At 46.3% G+C, this 15,304-nt stretch overlaps 1 protein-coding gene across 9 annotated transcripts in view; it reads right to left on the bottom strand.

The window, feature by feature from the left end:
- ACACB (acetyl-CoA carboxylase beta) overlaps positions 1-15,304 on the bottom strand; it is a 117,811-nt gene that overhangs the window by 62,149 nt on the left and 40,358 nt on the right. For all 9 annotated transcript variants that reach the window (XM_031948760.1, XM_031948757.1, XM_031948762.1 and 6 more), the window contains 9 exons: positions 12,787-12,919; positions 9,021-9,159; positions 8,274-8,383; positions 7,980-8,061; positions 7,696-7,794; positions 6,729-6,838; positions 6,521-6,631; positions 4,273-4,482; positions 1,147-1,317 (listed from right to left, as the gene is read on the bottom strand). In XM_031948760.1, the coding sequence (XP_031804620.1) occupies positions 1,147-1,317; positions 4,273-4,482; positions 6,521-6,631; positions 6,729-6,838; positions 7,696-7,794; positions 7,980-8,061; positions 8,274-8,383; positions 9,021-9,159; positions 12,787-12,919 (1,165 nt within the window). The remainder of the gene's footprint in view (positions 1-1,146; positions 1,318-4,272; positions 4,483-6,520; positions 6,632-6,728; positions 6,839-7,695; positions 7,795-7,979; positions 8,062-8,273; positions 8,384-9,020; positions 9,160-12,786; positions 12,920-15,304) is intronic.

Below are 15,304 nucleotides of genomic sequence, written 5' to 3'. Positions count from 1 at the left end.
TGTGCCAAGTGTTCTAATGTTTAGTAGTAAGGATAAAAGGTGGACATTTATTGAGCACTTATTGTGTGCCAAGTGTTATAGTATTAAGTACTGAGGATAAAAGGAGGCATTTATTGAGCATTTACTGTATGCCAAGTATTATAGTGCTGAATGTTGGGGATAAAAGGGGGTGTTTAGTGTGTGCAAGTGTTTTAGTGTTGAATATTGAGAATAAAAGGAGACATTTATTGAGTACTTACTGTGTGCCAAGTGTTATAGTATTAAGTATTGAGGATAAAAGGAGGCATTTATTGAGCATTTACTCTGTACCAAATGTTAGTGTTGAGTGTTGAGAATAAAAAGAGGCATTTATTGAGCATTTACTGTATGCCAAGTATTATAGCACTGAATGTTGTGGATAAAAGGGGGTGTTTACTGTATGCAAGTGTTATAGTGCTGAGGATAAAAGGAGACATTTATTGATCATTTACTGTGTGCCAAGTGTTATAGTGCTGAGTTTGGGGGATAAAAATGTCATTTACTGAGCACTTACTGTATGCCAATTTGTTGTGCTAGCTACAACACCAAATGTTACAGTGCTGAGTGCTAGAGATAATAGGGGATTATTGAGCACTTATTGTGTGCCAAATGTTACTGTACTGAGTGTTAGAGATAACAGGGGATTACTGAGCACTTATTATGTGCCAAATCAGTGCTGAGTGTTAGGGATAAAAGGAGATTATCGAGCACTTATTGTGTGCCAAATGTTAGGGATAAAACGGGGCATTTGTTGAGTACTTCCTGTGTGCCAAATGTTACAATGCTGAGTGTTGGGGACAGAAGGGGGCTCATACTCTGATGGTGGAGGGCTCAGCTACAAGTTAGAAGAGAAGGCTGCAGCAGCTAAACAGATGTAAGGCACTTCGTTTACTATTACCTCCATGGATACCGAACCATTTGGCAGTGCTAAGAACTGATGTGTCCTTGGGGGCACCAGCTAGGTCTCCTTTATCTCTCTTCCTCAGTGCCCAGAAAGAACAGCCTCTTACTGACTTTTGACAAATGACCAAAGGAATGAATGTAGTCCGATGTATACGTTCCCCACCTCCCCAGACAGGTGGGGAGCAGCTCTACCCGTCCCCCAATCCCCCAGAGGAGGATGCTCACCTGCAACTGAGCAGCCGGCAAGTTGACATCGGCGATCATCTCTGTGCAGGGATGTTCCACCTGCAAACGGGGGTTCAGTTCCAAGAAATGGAAGTGGCCATCTTCGCTATAGAGGTATTCTACGGTCCCCGCGCTCACATAGCCCACCGTCTTGGCCAAGCGCACGGCACACTGTGTCGGGAAAAGCCAAAAAGGGAAGTCAGAGAGATCATGGAGTTTTCTCTGCTCAACAGACCCTGATGATATAGCCAGGTACCAGGACGCTGAGCTCACACGATGCCTCTCCGCTAGCTTACGACCAGAGCCCACAAGACATGAGGGAAACTATGAGGGGGAGAAAGCGGGGGGCTCGGAGATGCCATGTGAAGAGGGATGTTTTCCCACGATGTGGTTCACTCATGCAGCAACCACCCAAGGTGAAGGAGGGAGACACATCCCCCCAGCCCATTAATCACAGCAGCACATGAGCATGGCAGGAGCTGGCCAGTCACTGACTCTTTCCCTATTAGGCGGCTGAGGGTGCCAGCGAACCTGGCCTCCTTGTGAAGTGGTCATCTTGAAGCCCTCTGGGGAGAAGGAGCTCGCCAGCTCGTCAGGCAGCTTCTTCCACTTTGGAATGGCTGACACGGAACTGATACTGCCCTGCCCCTGCAACTTACACCTGGTGCTGTCCTCTGGGGCCACAGAGAACAAGATTCATCCTTTTCCTGCATGTCCCCTTGCTGGGTGGGAAGTCATACATTCAGTTTTCATGCTCCAAGTGGAGTTGAGTGGCTCTAATCATTGGAAGAGTCAGTGAGGTCAACCCCAAATTTCACGTCCTTGCCAGGGACCCAGCAGGAGCTCTCTAGCTCGAGTCCACCCCCAAACCTTTTGGTCTCCTCCTATTCTTCTGGATGTAGCAACCAACTTAATGCCGCCATTGCTACAAGAAAAGTCATGCTAATCTACTGGCCTCATGCTCCATTCTTGACCTTTGTGATCTCCTAACAAAACTCCCTTCTTGGGACACCATTGCATGGATTGTCTTCTCATAGGTGAATATAAGCTCCCTCAGGGCAAAGGCTAGCTTGCTTTTTTATTGGCATCCTAGAGCCTAGCATATTGTAGGGCATATAGCAAGTACTTTAATAAATCCTCCCTCTCTTTTTTCCTTCCTTCTTCCTTTCCTTCCTTCCCTTTCTTCCTTCCTTCTTTCCTTCCTTCCCTTCCTTCCTATCTTTCCTTCCCTTCCTTTTTTTCTCCCTTCCCTTCCTTCTTTCTTTCCTTCCTCCCTTTCTTTCCCTCTCTCCTTCCTTCCTTTTCTTCCCTTCTTCCCTCCCTCCCTTTTTCCTTCCTTCCTTCCTTTTCTTCTCTTCCCTTTTTCCTTCCTTCCTTCCGTTTGTCCCTTCCTTCCTTCTCTTTCTTTCCTTCCTCCTTTCCTTGTTCCTTCTTTCCATTTCTCCCTTCCTTCCCTACCTTCTTCTCTTCCTTCCTTCTTTCCCTCCTTTTTTCTCTCAATTCCTTCCCTCCTCTAGAATGATTTTTTCCCTGAATGATGGTTCCTTTATTCAACATGCTTAGTAAAAGGCTTCTATAACCTGCCCTAACCCCTCTAAAGATGGAAGCTCCCTCTGTCCTGAAGCCATCCCAATGACCTTTGGATAGTTCTCATCATTAACAGAGCCTCCTTGCGCTGAGCTCACATTTGCCTCCATATCACCTTTGCACACCAATCCTTGATCTGGGATCAAGGAGACTATTTAGTTCTTGCACAAAAGAACCTCCCTCCATCCAACCTAGAAATTGCCTTCTCCATGAAGACTTTGTTTAAAGGCCCCCAGTGTAGGAAGCTGACGCTCTCTGGAGGCACTTGTTCCACTGCTATAGACCTTTCTCCATTGGCAAGTTTTTCCTCCTGTCATATACCTTTGCTATCTTGGCTATTCCCTTCTGGACCTCCCTTCCTAAAACGAGGGCCCAGAACCGAGCCCCATATTCTAATCCACAGTTGACCACAGCAAAGGGAGTGGGATTGGAATCAGAGGTTACAGATCCAAACACCACATCTAATGCAGCTGCAGGGCCCCAGGCAAGTCCCTTCTCCACCTCCCTCTGCCTCAGTTTTATCATCTGTAAAAAGAGAAAGGGCTCAAAGGCCCTTTCCAACTCTGAATTTATAATCCTACAAGCCTTTTGAGTATGTGCAAAATCCTCAGGATGCTACCGTGCCTTTCTCCAAAACACAAGGCTCATCCCCAAATTTTCTGATATTCTATTTTCTACTATCGTGGGTTGGATGGATAAGAACAGTTAAATTTCCTTCAGAAATTAGTTTATCTTCGGGGGCTCAAGAAAGGACAAGAGGAAGACCTGATCTCAAAGGACTGGGAATTTATTTTTCACCCGAGAAGTTTCGGAATTCATCGAGAGGCTTCCTCTTGAAGGGGAAGTTCTCATCTGGGGCCAAACAGGTGGATGTCCCCACTTCTTGTCCACCACCAGGACCCTTTTTTTCATCTCACCCAGAAGACTGAGCTCAGCACAGATATGGTTGAAGCCCCTTGCCAGGATCTCTCTGGGACCCTTCACAATAATTCACAATAAACATAATTTCTCCCTTGAAGAAATGTCGACATTCTCTGGGATTTCTAGATCTGAGAATGGGCTTTATCGGCGCTGTGTAGAGGATTCCAAAAACCCAAATCTTTCTGACTCCAGCCAGCAATGGTATGTAACCTTTCCGATACTGGTCTGGTACCATCTACAAGACTGTGAATTCTATTATTCTCAGAATAATGTTTTTAAATAATTCATAGAATGTAAATTCTAGTGTGAGGTTAGTGAAATGGATCTTTTTTCCTACCCAGATTCACAGATGCTCTAAAATCTATCTATGGAGTTCAGGGGTCACACCCTCTCTCTCTCTCTCTCTAACCAGTGGAGGCCCAGAACAGAGACCATTTGAGCCGGAAGGCACTCGACCTCAGCTGGAACACATACAGAGTGATTTTAAGTGACATCATGGCAGCAGACCCAGGCCCAGAAGCTCAGTGTCCCTATTCCCAAGCCGGAAGCTCTTTATCGAAGAGGAACGTCCCCCTCGGTTTGACTCCTCAGCAAGGCTCTCCAGCCACCTGCACTCACCTGTTCCATGTGCTCAAACACCATGGGCATGGCGATGGTAGCCGGCGCCTCCTCTATAATCTTTTGGTGTCTCCGCTGTATGGAGCAGTCTCTCCCAAAGAGCGACACAGCATTCCCATACTGATCTGCAAGGATCTGGACTTCCAGGTGCCGGGCGTGCTGAGCCAGCTTCATGACAAAAATTGGTGAGCCCGGGATCTCACTCTGCACCTGAAAGGAAAGCGAGGCCACTTATTTTGAGGGAGCTGAGCCCCAAAGGGCAAGCCTTCCTTGCAAAGAGGTCACAGCCCTCAATGGGTCCAATTTTTAAAAGATACGTGTCACATGGATAAAGCAAAATACTTTACATGTTCAAATCTCTTGCCTTCTTGGGGACAGAAGTGGGAGGAAGAAAATAAAAACTAAAAAATAAATAGTTTTTTAAAAGAAGAAAAGTTTTACACACACACACACACACACACACACACACACACACATACTCACCCATGTGTATGAATATAGATGCCCCTTAGATACTGCCATCTCAAAACTTAGAAAATGCTCAATCTGGGGGTGGGTTTGTGGGATCCCAGAGACTCAATGATAACTACAGCTAGCACATCTGTAGGACTTTAAAGTCCACTAAGTACTTTAAAAATGGGATCTCCTTTGCCTCCCAACAATCCTGGGAGAAAGGAACTACAGATATACCCATTTCAGAGATGAGGAAATTGAGGCAGGAGGGAAGTCACAGTAACTCTCCCCTCTAAATCTTCTACGATGCAGGTGAGTTCCTTGTTCCTCCAGCAAGGCCTTCATATCCTGATTCAGGGGATTTTCAATGTACCTGAGATATTTTCCCTTCTCATTTCTGACTCCTGGCTTCCTTTCAGTCTCAGCTAAAATTCAGCCTTTACACGTCTTCCTCAACGCTGGTACCTTCACTCTGAAAGTCTATGTACATGGTATGTATACATACACAGAGAGACACACATATATACATATGTATACATATATAGACATACACATAGGGACTGTCCATACATATGTGTATTTATATATAATGCACTGCTCATACACACATGCACATGCGTACACGTGTGCTGTCCATACATGGGTACATGTACATTAATGTGTGTGCACACACATGTGAACCTATACAGAGAAGCTACACGTGTGTGTGTATGTGTCTATATGCACGTGTGACCGGCTAGATGGGTTTTGACGGCATATGTGGGGTTTGCACTGTCTCCTTCCTCAACAGAAGGGCAGGAACCTCGTTCTTTGTCCCTCAGAAACCCAGCATTTGGCGCCATTCTGGGCAGGAAGTGACCTGTTTGCTCCCCACCCCTGACATCAGAGCTCTCGGGATGATCAAAGGATAACAATATCTGGTGAACAAAGGGACTTCCCAGGTCTTCCTCTTCTAGCCATTCTGTTTAATACCTCCCTAAAAGGGATGACCCATCCAAGGCCATGTCCAAGGTCACTGACAGAGGCAGAACCCCAGACTCTTGACTCCGCAGTCAGCATTCTTTCCACTGCCATGTTCCGTTTTCCCAATTAATGATTCAAAATATAGAGACAACTATTATATAAAAAGATTCCTCTGATCACGATCAGATGACAATATCTGGAGAACGAAGGGACTGCCCAGGTCTTCCTCTTCTAGCCATTCCATTTAATACCTCCCCAAAAAGTAACGACTCATCCAAGGTCATGTCCAAGGTTGGTGACAGAGACAGAACCCCAGACTCCTGACTCCCCAGTCAGCACTCTTTCCACTGCCATGTTCAGTTTCTCCAATTAATCATTCAAAATATAGAGACATAACTATTACTTAAAAAGATTCCTCTGATCACCATCATTTTTAATATCTCCTATAAAGTAAACAAAAACAGACTGGATAATATTTTTATTAACCTCAGTCCAGCAACAGAAAGAGTCAAGAATAGTGGAGCAGGATCCGTGTTTTATAGCTGGAGGATCTGGGTTCAAAACCTGACTCTTTGACTTAATAGTTGCATGACCTTGGACAAGTGATCTCCCTTTCCTCAATTTCCCTGTCTGTAAAATGAAAGAATGATAAGGCAGCCTCTGAAGTCTCTTACAATTCATAACTTATGGTTGTACTATCTTTAACACACACACGCATGCGCACATGCAGCTTCTATGATCCCTCTTGGACAGGGTTAAAGAGCATTAAGGCCTTGAGAACACTCTCCAGTGCCATATCAAAAGGCCAGCTATCGAAGGTAGAGGCTCTCACCTGTCTGAAGAGGTTCGGGAAGTCCTCAGCACTCTCAGCTTTCCGGATCCCTTTGCCTCCACCCCCTTCAGAAGCTTTGATCATCACCGGGAAGCCAATTTTTTCTGCAGCCTGAATACAAAAGGCAAAAATATCCCTTTGAAAAGTAAGAAAGCTCCCAGGCCCTGGAGCTGACCTGACTGAGCTGGGGCCCCGTGAATGGATTTACCTGCAAACCTTCTTCTACGTCCTTCACGCAGCCTCTGTTATACATTTCTGGAGGGACACTGATTCTCTTCATTTGCTGGAGATCCTCTTCCTGCCAATCCACAACAAGACCTAGAGGCCGCAATGGAGGAAAGCTTAATGAAGGCTTGAAAAATAAGGGATGAATCCCTGGAACCCGGGAACAAGGGGCTTCTAATCCTGGGGTGGGAGGCGGGGACAGGACAAGATCCTGACGAATCCGTGCAGGCCCTCGGCCATCTATCATTGCTATGCTGATTGTCAATCCCTTGACAAGAAAATCACAAATAACTGGGAGCCTGTGATTGAACTCTTGCTTTGCTTATTTTTGAGAAGATGCATTCAATTCATAGAAACTGCTTTTTAAAAGTCCAACATCCTATGAATTTAGAAAACCAGGATATGACATTAAGTGAATGAGATCAGATCAGAGGTGAGAGGCCCAGTTTCACAAAATCCACACTTTCCTGTATCTGAGTCATTTCTGGGGGTCTCCTCCCTCCACATGAGCCATGGGCCCCTCCACCACCCAGCAGAGCAGCCTCTCCCCCTTGTGCTTCTATGGGATAATAAGATCTTTAAAGCATTCTCCTTACAACAGTTGATAGAGAGAATGCAAACACGATTACACCCATTTTACAGAAAAGGAAATAAACCTATTTGTCAGTGGTCTACACTGGGGATATTTGGTTGAGTCCATCTCTAGGATTCCTAAGGCTGCCTTCTGCAGCCCAGAGTCATATACCTGTTGCTGAGCTCAGGTTCCCATCAGCCCCTGCTCCAAACTTTTCTAGTTCACCATTAGGAATGGACGTGGCCAAAGTCACCATCCAGGAAGCCACAACTGGCCCGGGGTAGGGAGGGGGACAACATGGGAAGGGGGGAGGGGGACAACATGGGAAGAGGGGAGGGGTCCCAGGCCCCAAGCATCACAATGAGTTTCATCTTACCACTCCCGCTCCAGGGTAGCGTAGGAATCTGCAGGGTCTGGGCAACTATGGTCGAAGCAACCTTATCTCCCAGTGCCCACATGGCTCCACTGGGTGGGCCTAGGAAGGGAAAAGCATCTATGAAGGGCCTACAATGGGCTAGGCCCTATAGCGCTCTACCAACGTGGTCTCCCTAACAGCCCCGGGAGCCTTGCCAGCCCTCTACATCCTCACCAGGAGCCCAGCTTAATGTGGGGCATCTCTGCTTGGCACCCGCTTCCCAGACATCCTGAAGGGGGCCTTACCTAAGAAAGCAATGCCATGCTTCTGGAGCAGTTCTGGCAGTTTAGGGTTTTCCGAGGCATGGCCCCAGCCAGCCCACACAGCCTGAAAACAGAAAACACGTCGCATTTACCCGCCCTAACTTTCACCAAAGGTCGCACCATCTCTCTGCCCAGCACCAAGGGCCCCTTGGGTTTCCAAGCCTTGCCAACGCTGATTTATCGGCCCATGGGGAAGACGTGGTCCGCGGCCAGGACAGTAACAGGCCCACAAAGAGAGCTGAGGCTCCCGCCCCATGAACCTGCCCTCGCCATTACCTGCACTGGGAGTCGCTTGGAGATATCCACTATGAGCTCTACGTTGGCATAATTATTATTGTTTGGCCCTCCCGGAACAGGGACATAATGATCTGCCATCTTGATGTACTCTGTCATTCAAGAGGAAGGAACACCAGTTACTAGGCAGTAGGACCTAAGGCGGAGCTTGGCCACATGGAGGGGAATCAAGTCCCTTGCTCAGGGACAGATCCCAGATGGAACACACACACACACCTGGGGTTCGGTTTTAGGGGCCCCATTTTATAAGTCAATTCAGTAGAGAATGAAGGAAGGAAGGAAGGAAGGAAGGAAGGGAGGGAGGGAGGGAAGAAGGAAGAGAGGGAGGGAGGGAGGGAAGAAGGAAGGGAGGGAGAGAAGGAGGGAGGGAGGGAAGGAGGGAGGAAGGGAAGGAAAATTTGGAACACAAGGTTTTGCAGAGGTCAATGTTAAAAAAATTATCCATGCATATGTTTTTGAAAATAAAAAGCTTTAATAAAAAAATTAAATTTAAATATCAGTGTGATTATTATTGATGCTATAAAGTCAAAACTATGGATAGAGAGGCAACCATGGAATTGAGACTTGGGTTCAAGTCCACACACTGGCCAATGGTGTGAATCTGAGCAAGATATAACGTCTCTAAGACTCAAGCTGGTGTACACTGGCGGTGGGAGCTTCCACACTGGGAGTCCCTAGCAGGAACAAAGTCGCCCACAAGTCTGGACCGCCTCTCCTTCCACTAAATACCTGCGTTGGCTTTGAGGTCTTCTGGCGTGACCATGACCACGAAGCGGATGGCCCTCTCATTTCGAAACATCTCATAGGCCCATCTTCGAATGGATCGCATACACTTGACAGCAGCAATGCCATTATTGGCAATGAGAACCTGAAGGTAGCGAGACAAAGGAGAGCCGTAAGGATCTGGGGCATCCGAGGAACAGTCCAGCTCACCCCAGCCACCAGGCAACTTCACGTGGTGCTGATACTACAGGGATCCCAGAGGCCATTTATCCAGATCAGTGACTCAAACTTTGTTCTCAGTAACTTTATACCATTAAAAATGATTAAGGATCTATCCAGAGAGTTTTTGTTTATGTGGGTTATATTTATAGATAATTACCATATCAGAAAGTAAAACTAATTTTAAATTTGTGGACCCTCTGAGTTTCAGAAATATCACACACACACACCCCCGCCCCCAGATTCTCTGGCCATACTTTGAGAACCACTGATCTAGATAACCTCCCTAATGAGGATGAAGAAGATAAGTGTATTGATTCAAGGTCATACAGGCTGTGATTCAATGGTAGTATTCCAACCCAGATCCCAAGACTCCAAAGGCCATGCTTCGGTTCCCATCCTGGTAACAGGACGCAATTTACTTGTAAAATAAAAATTAAAAAGCCCTCACTTCCTATCCCATAAGAGTTGGTGTAAGGCCTAGAGTAAACTATATATATATGTGTATATCTATATACACATACAAATATAATATAAATTATATAAATATTAATAAATATATGTAAAACTATAGATGAAAGCAATTATCATTCTATGGGGTAAATATTTTAAATTTTTTTAAAATATTTTTTAAAATATTTTATTTCATTTTACTTTTTGAAATAGTAATTTTATTGAAATGAACACTTCAATGATCCATGAGTTTGTCACTGTATCAGTACTCCCTTCACCCAGGATATGACCCTTCACCAACACATTTCAACCCCTTCTCTGAGTAGAGACTCTCAGGGAAGTATTATTATGGCTGAAAAACTCATCCCCCTGTTGCCGTAGATTTGGTAAGGTCAGTCTCTAGGACCCGGTCACCCCTTCATTGAAGGACCATAACGACTATTCCCAATGATCCATGCTCTTACAGAGCACTTATTTGAGATTATATAGGTAGCGATTCAATGGCAGTATTCCCACCCAGATCCCAAGACTCCAAAGCCCATGCTTTGATTCCCATCCTGGTAATGGGACAGAGTACAGTATAATATAGAGCACTGCTCCCTTTTCTGTGTAATATCCAGCCCTCAGACAGAGGAGCAAGGGTGATAGAGAGAGGGGTTGCTGTGGGGCCTGAGACACCCAGGTTCAAGTCCATGGACTGGCTGTTTGTGTGAATCTCATGGTGGAGGAGAATGGAAGCCATGGGCCGGGAAGTCAGAAAGTGGGTTCTAGGCCCATTCTTTCCGTGGGCCTCAGTTTCTCCATCTCACCAAGGAAGGGTCTATTCATCTGAATGGAGTCTGTTCTTAGGGGTGGAGTCATGAGTTCTGGGAAGAGAGGAAGATAAATATAACAAGCAGAGTGTGACCCACTCTGACACTCCATAGATGCAGACCCCACTGTCCAAGCCCTCTGGGCCTTGGAGGTGCACATCCTGGGCTCAAATCCAGTCTCGTTGTACTGTGTTGCTAACGAGATTCCAGGTTGGAGTTTCATTTTCCTCAAATTCCCCCGTTTTATGCTTTGGTAGGGATGTATCCCCAGGGACACCTTGGGATGGACACCGCGCCGCTTAGCTTTCATTTTAGTGACTGGATTAAAGGCAGAGACAGCATGCTCATCAAATGTCCAGTGAACCCAAGCTAGGAGGGACAGCCAACACATGAAATGGCAGAGTCCGGATCCAAAAAGCACGAGGCTAAATATAAGGTGACATTCCATAGAGAAAAATGTCAAGTTTTACGCTTGGGTTCAGAAAAAAAATCCATTTCATAAGCGGAAAACTGGGGAAGACATACTAAGTTTTATATGAAAAAGATCTGGGAGTCTCAGTGGACTGTGAGCTAAAATTAGATCAACAGGTTGACATGGCTAGCACAGAAACTCCCGTGACCTTGGATTGTCCTCAGAGAGGCAAAGCTTCCAGGCACAAGGAAGCGATTGTTTCCCGGACTCTGCCTCCCACCCCCACCCCTTAACCACTTCTGGAAAATGTTCTCAGTTCTCTGATAAGCTGGAATGCATCCAGAATGGTAAAGGTCTTTTGAGTTTGTGCCATACAAGGGCCTGGGGAAGCCTGGCCAGAAGGGAGTCAGGAGAGCTGGCTACAAGTACCTCCGAGACTAGTAAACCTTGTTCAGAATGGTCCCAGATCAGAGAAGGGGGACGAGGACACAAACAGTCCAAAAGCTCACAGATTTGCAGGCCACCGAGACCCCCAGATCATTTTCAGACAAACTTCTAACTTCCTGACTGAGATGTCAGGGGAAACTTCCCTGACAATAAGGAAAGGAGCTAGTAGAGGGCTTTCCCAGGAAGAAGCTGGATGATTGCTGGTCTAGGGGGAAGTGAAGTGGTTCACTCAGTCACAAAGAAAATGAGTGTCAGAAAACAGATATGGATGGAGGACCTCTAACTACAAACTCAATGGGCTTAGCTTGTTCTGCCACAGACTGCCTCATGTAATCCTACCAAGAGAGGCTGGAAATGGCCCATCCCATGATCTGGCTCTCACATAGCTCTCAAACCTGGCAGGGGAGTCTGGCTGTAGACATGCCCAGGAACAAGGGAAGGTCAGCTTGCCCGCTTTGCAAGACTCAATAAAATTGCTGGTTGATCCACAAAGTTTGGAGATACAAGGGAAGAAAATGTGTTTTATACAGCTCGATGAAAATCTCCCTGGGGCAAACCATATCCCTGGAGCCATCCTTGGTGAGGATGAAGACTAAAACTCACATCTCGAGTGATGGTGCTCCGGTTTACATGTCATCCTCACCACGGCTCTGGGAGCGAGGTGGTCCAAATAAGTACAATTAGCCCCATCTCATAGATAAAAAAAACTGAGCTCCAGAAAGATAATCTGATTCACCCAGAGCTAGTATTTGCACCTGAGTTTCCAAGTCTTGTGTTTTTTTTCAGTACATGGTCCTTTAAAGGAGTTACCTTTTCTGGGCTCAAGTTCTTAGGAATAGGGAGGGTCTCGTTGTTGACGACAGGGCCTGACCTGGGGCATCAAGTATCTGTCAAACCAGCAAATAAGGAAGCCCTTTCCAGATATGAATTTGAATCTTCCAATTCAAGCTTCACACAGGCCCGGCAGAGACCATCCCAGAGACAAATTCCCTGCCTTCATGCAACTTACACGATAACATGGGATACAGAACTCCCATAAATAGCCTTAATGAAAGGTAGAACATGTTACATGCAAAGGAGGGATGTCCTAAAAGAAGGAGTGCCATCCTAGAGTGATTCTGAGCAGAAGAAAGGAAAGATAGAGTGATGATGCAAAGCACCAGAAGGGACAGATGAGAAGTGTGACCGCCACATTTTACACAGCCAATGAGGGGCAAAGTATGGATCGAAAACCAGGATCCCCGACTCTTGATTCAGGGTGCTTTGCAGCTGGGGGAGTGCGAGAAAGGGAAAAGGAAAGGAAGACACAGAGGAGGAGGAGGAGGAAGAAAGATGAAGGGCAGGGGGAACCCAAAGGCACCCCAGCAAGAGAATGACCGAGGCTTCTCAACACCACCACTGAGGCTGGGGGGAAATGGAACTTAGGTACCTTTTCAATAACGTAATTCCCCCCAAAGCGAGTTACAAACTCAGCCGGAGAGGCGACTGTGAAGTCCCGATGAAGGTCCAATTTCTTCTGTTCTCTTCCTCTTTTTACCAGGTGCAGTCCTGACATGCTAGGCCTGAAAATGAAAGATAAAGAAAGGCATCAGCACAACTTTGGAGGTCCCAGCTCTATAAAGCAGGAGAGTCAACACTTGGGAGCTCAAAGAGCAACTGCCATGAGGCAGCTACCCAGGGCATCAAGAACATCTGGAGCTGGAAGGAACTAGAGCTATCTGGTCAACCCTCTCTTATGAGGTGAGGAAATGGGCCTGAAAGGAAATGGGCCTTCACCTGTCCAAAGTCCTGTGGCTAGCAGAGCAGAGGGAGGCTGAGAACCCAACTCCTCTGGCTCCCAAGTCCTTTCCATTGTGCTACCATGGGCTCTTCCATACTCAAGGCTGAAAGGCCTTGGGATGCTGCACAATCAGCTGCAGAAGGGGCAAATTTGCAGATGAGGCTCTGTCTCTCTTCTCCCTTTTTCTATCTTTGTGACTCTGTCTCTCTAACCATTTTTTCTTCTCTAGAATAAAAATACAGGTGAGCTAATACTCTCTCTATCTCTCTCTCTCCTTCCTCTCCCTCTCTCGGTCTCCCCCAAGGGTACTGACACAATATTGTGATTTGAGGTTCATAGACCCAACCCTCCTTCCAGTAGGGGAGACGTCAGGGGGCCAAATCCAAGGGTATCATGTCACCCACTACCTTAGCGGGATAGGGACCAAAGGAAGGAAGGGTTTCCAGTTAAAGGGTTGGGTTAAAATGAAGAACAGATTCATGTTGTCCCAGGTAGTATCCCAAAGCCCCAGGAGGCAGATGTCTAGTAACTTTTCCTTAAAACAACAGGAAAAGAAAACCACCATTTTCCAAATACACCAGAACGGCAGGAAGGGCACTAGTGAGAGTGAGGAGCCCTGGGTTCGAAGCTCAAAGGAGCTCCTAGCTGGACCATTAGCTCACTGTTCGCCTGTGGCTAGCTCAATTTCCTGCCCTGTCCAAGAATGGCAGAGGACTAGCATCGGTTGTCCAGTACAGGCGCCTCACGGGAGAGAGGAAGAGGCAGATGTGCGCGCGGTCAAACAGACGGCGCACAGCCGAGCTGGGCTTCCAAGCCAGCTCCTCCTTGTCTTCCGGGATACCCTCCATCCTTCCACATTCTCCACTGAGGCCTAGATGTCTTCTGGGATCGCTTCCGGGACTAGGATTTTCAGCCTACGAGACTGGTCTTGATTCCAAATAAGTACTAATTATTACCAAGATTTTTCTGGAGGTGGAGCAAAAAAGCGAGTTTCTAAAGCTTTCTATGTTGTTAAAATAATATTGCGTGTTTTTCTCCTAAATATGCACACTCAGTATTGTTCTATAATAACTAGTAAACCATGTCTTTATTGAAAACCAACAATAATGGACTAAAAACCACAGCAAGTCTAAAACGGGGCGGGAGGGAATCTTCTGATCATAGCATGTCATTAGAAGGGACCCCAAAGAACAGAGGGAGAAGTGACTAAGACAAGTTTCACAACTAATTGGTCAAAGAACCAATATGTGAGAACCTGGGTCCTTAAACACCAAATTCAACATTTGTTCTAATTACATCCTGCTGCCTCGCACAAAATTCCACAAAAACAACAACAAAACCATTTCTACAGTTTCTTAGATTTAAAAAGCACTCTCCCTACAGCAATCCTATAGGCAAAGGAGAGGGTGCAGGGATTATTGGGCCTATTTTAAAGATGAGGAAACTGAGGACCATCCAGATGAAGAGACTTAACCATTTTGCCTCTAGTGAACGCTGGAGCCATTTTGGAAAACTCAATCACACATTCCCCAACTCCCAACCACCGTCAGCTAAAGAATACAGGCTGGGATGAGAAACTTTAGCATTTGTCAGGACACGGGAAGAGTCTTGTGACAGCTAAGTGATGCAATGGATAGAGTGCCAGTCCTGGAATCGGGAAAAAGAAGGGAGGAAGGAGGGAGGGAGGAAAAGAAGGAAAGGAGGAAAGGAGGGAAGAAGGAAGGGAGGGAGGAAAGGAGGGAAGGAAAAAGGAAAGAAGGGAGGGAGGGAGGGAAGGAGGGAGAGAAGAAAGAAAGGAAGATGGAAAGGAGGGAGGGAGGAAAAAAGATGGAAAGGAGGGAGGGAGGAAAAAAGATGGAAAGGAGGGAGGGAAGGAGGAAAGAGAGAGAGAAAAAAGAGAGAGGGAAAGAGAAAGAGGAAGGAAGGAAGGAAGGAAGGAAGGAAGGAAGGAAGGAAGGAAGGAAGGAAGGAAGGAAAGAAGGAAGGAAGGAAGGAAGGAAGAAATCATACATTTAGATGAGTTAGTAATTTATAATAAATAAAGTGGCTGCTTTCATTTAGCTTTGGCACCCCTCTCCTCACAAACAATAGCTGAAGTCATGGTGAGCCGTACCTGCCCACATCCATCCCATCTTCCTCAAACATCAGGGCCCTGGGACCCTTTCAG

Source organism: Sarcophilus harrisii, chromosome 1 (assembly GCF_902635505.1).
Source record: "Sarcophilus harrisii chromosome 1, mSarHar1.11, whole genome shotgun sequence".
NCBI classification, from domain to species: domain Eukaryota; kingdom Metazoa; phylum Chordata; class Mammalia; order Dasyuromorphia; family Dasyuridae; genus Sarcophilus; species Sarcophilus harrisii.
The sequence above is the reverse complement of the archived record's forward strand: the minus strand, read 5'-3'. Positions and strand labels throughout refer to the sequence as shown.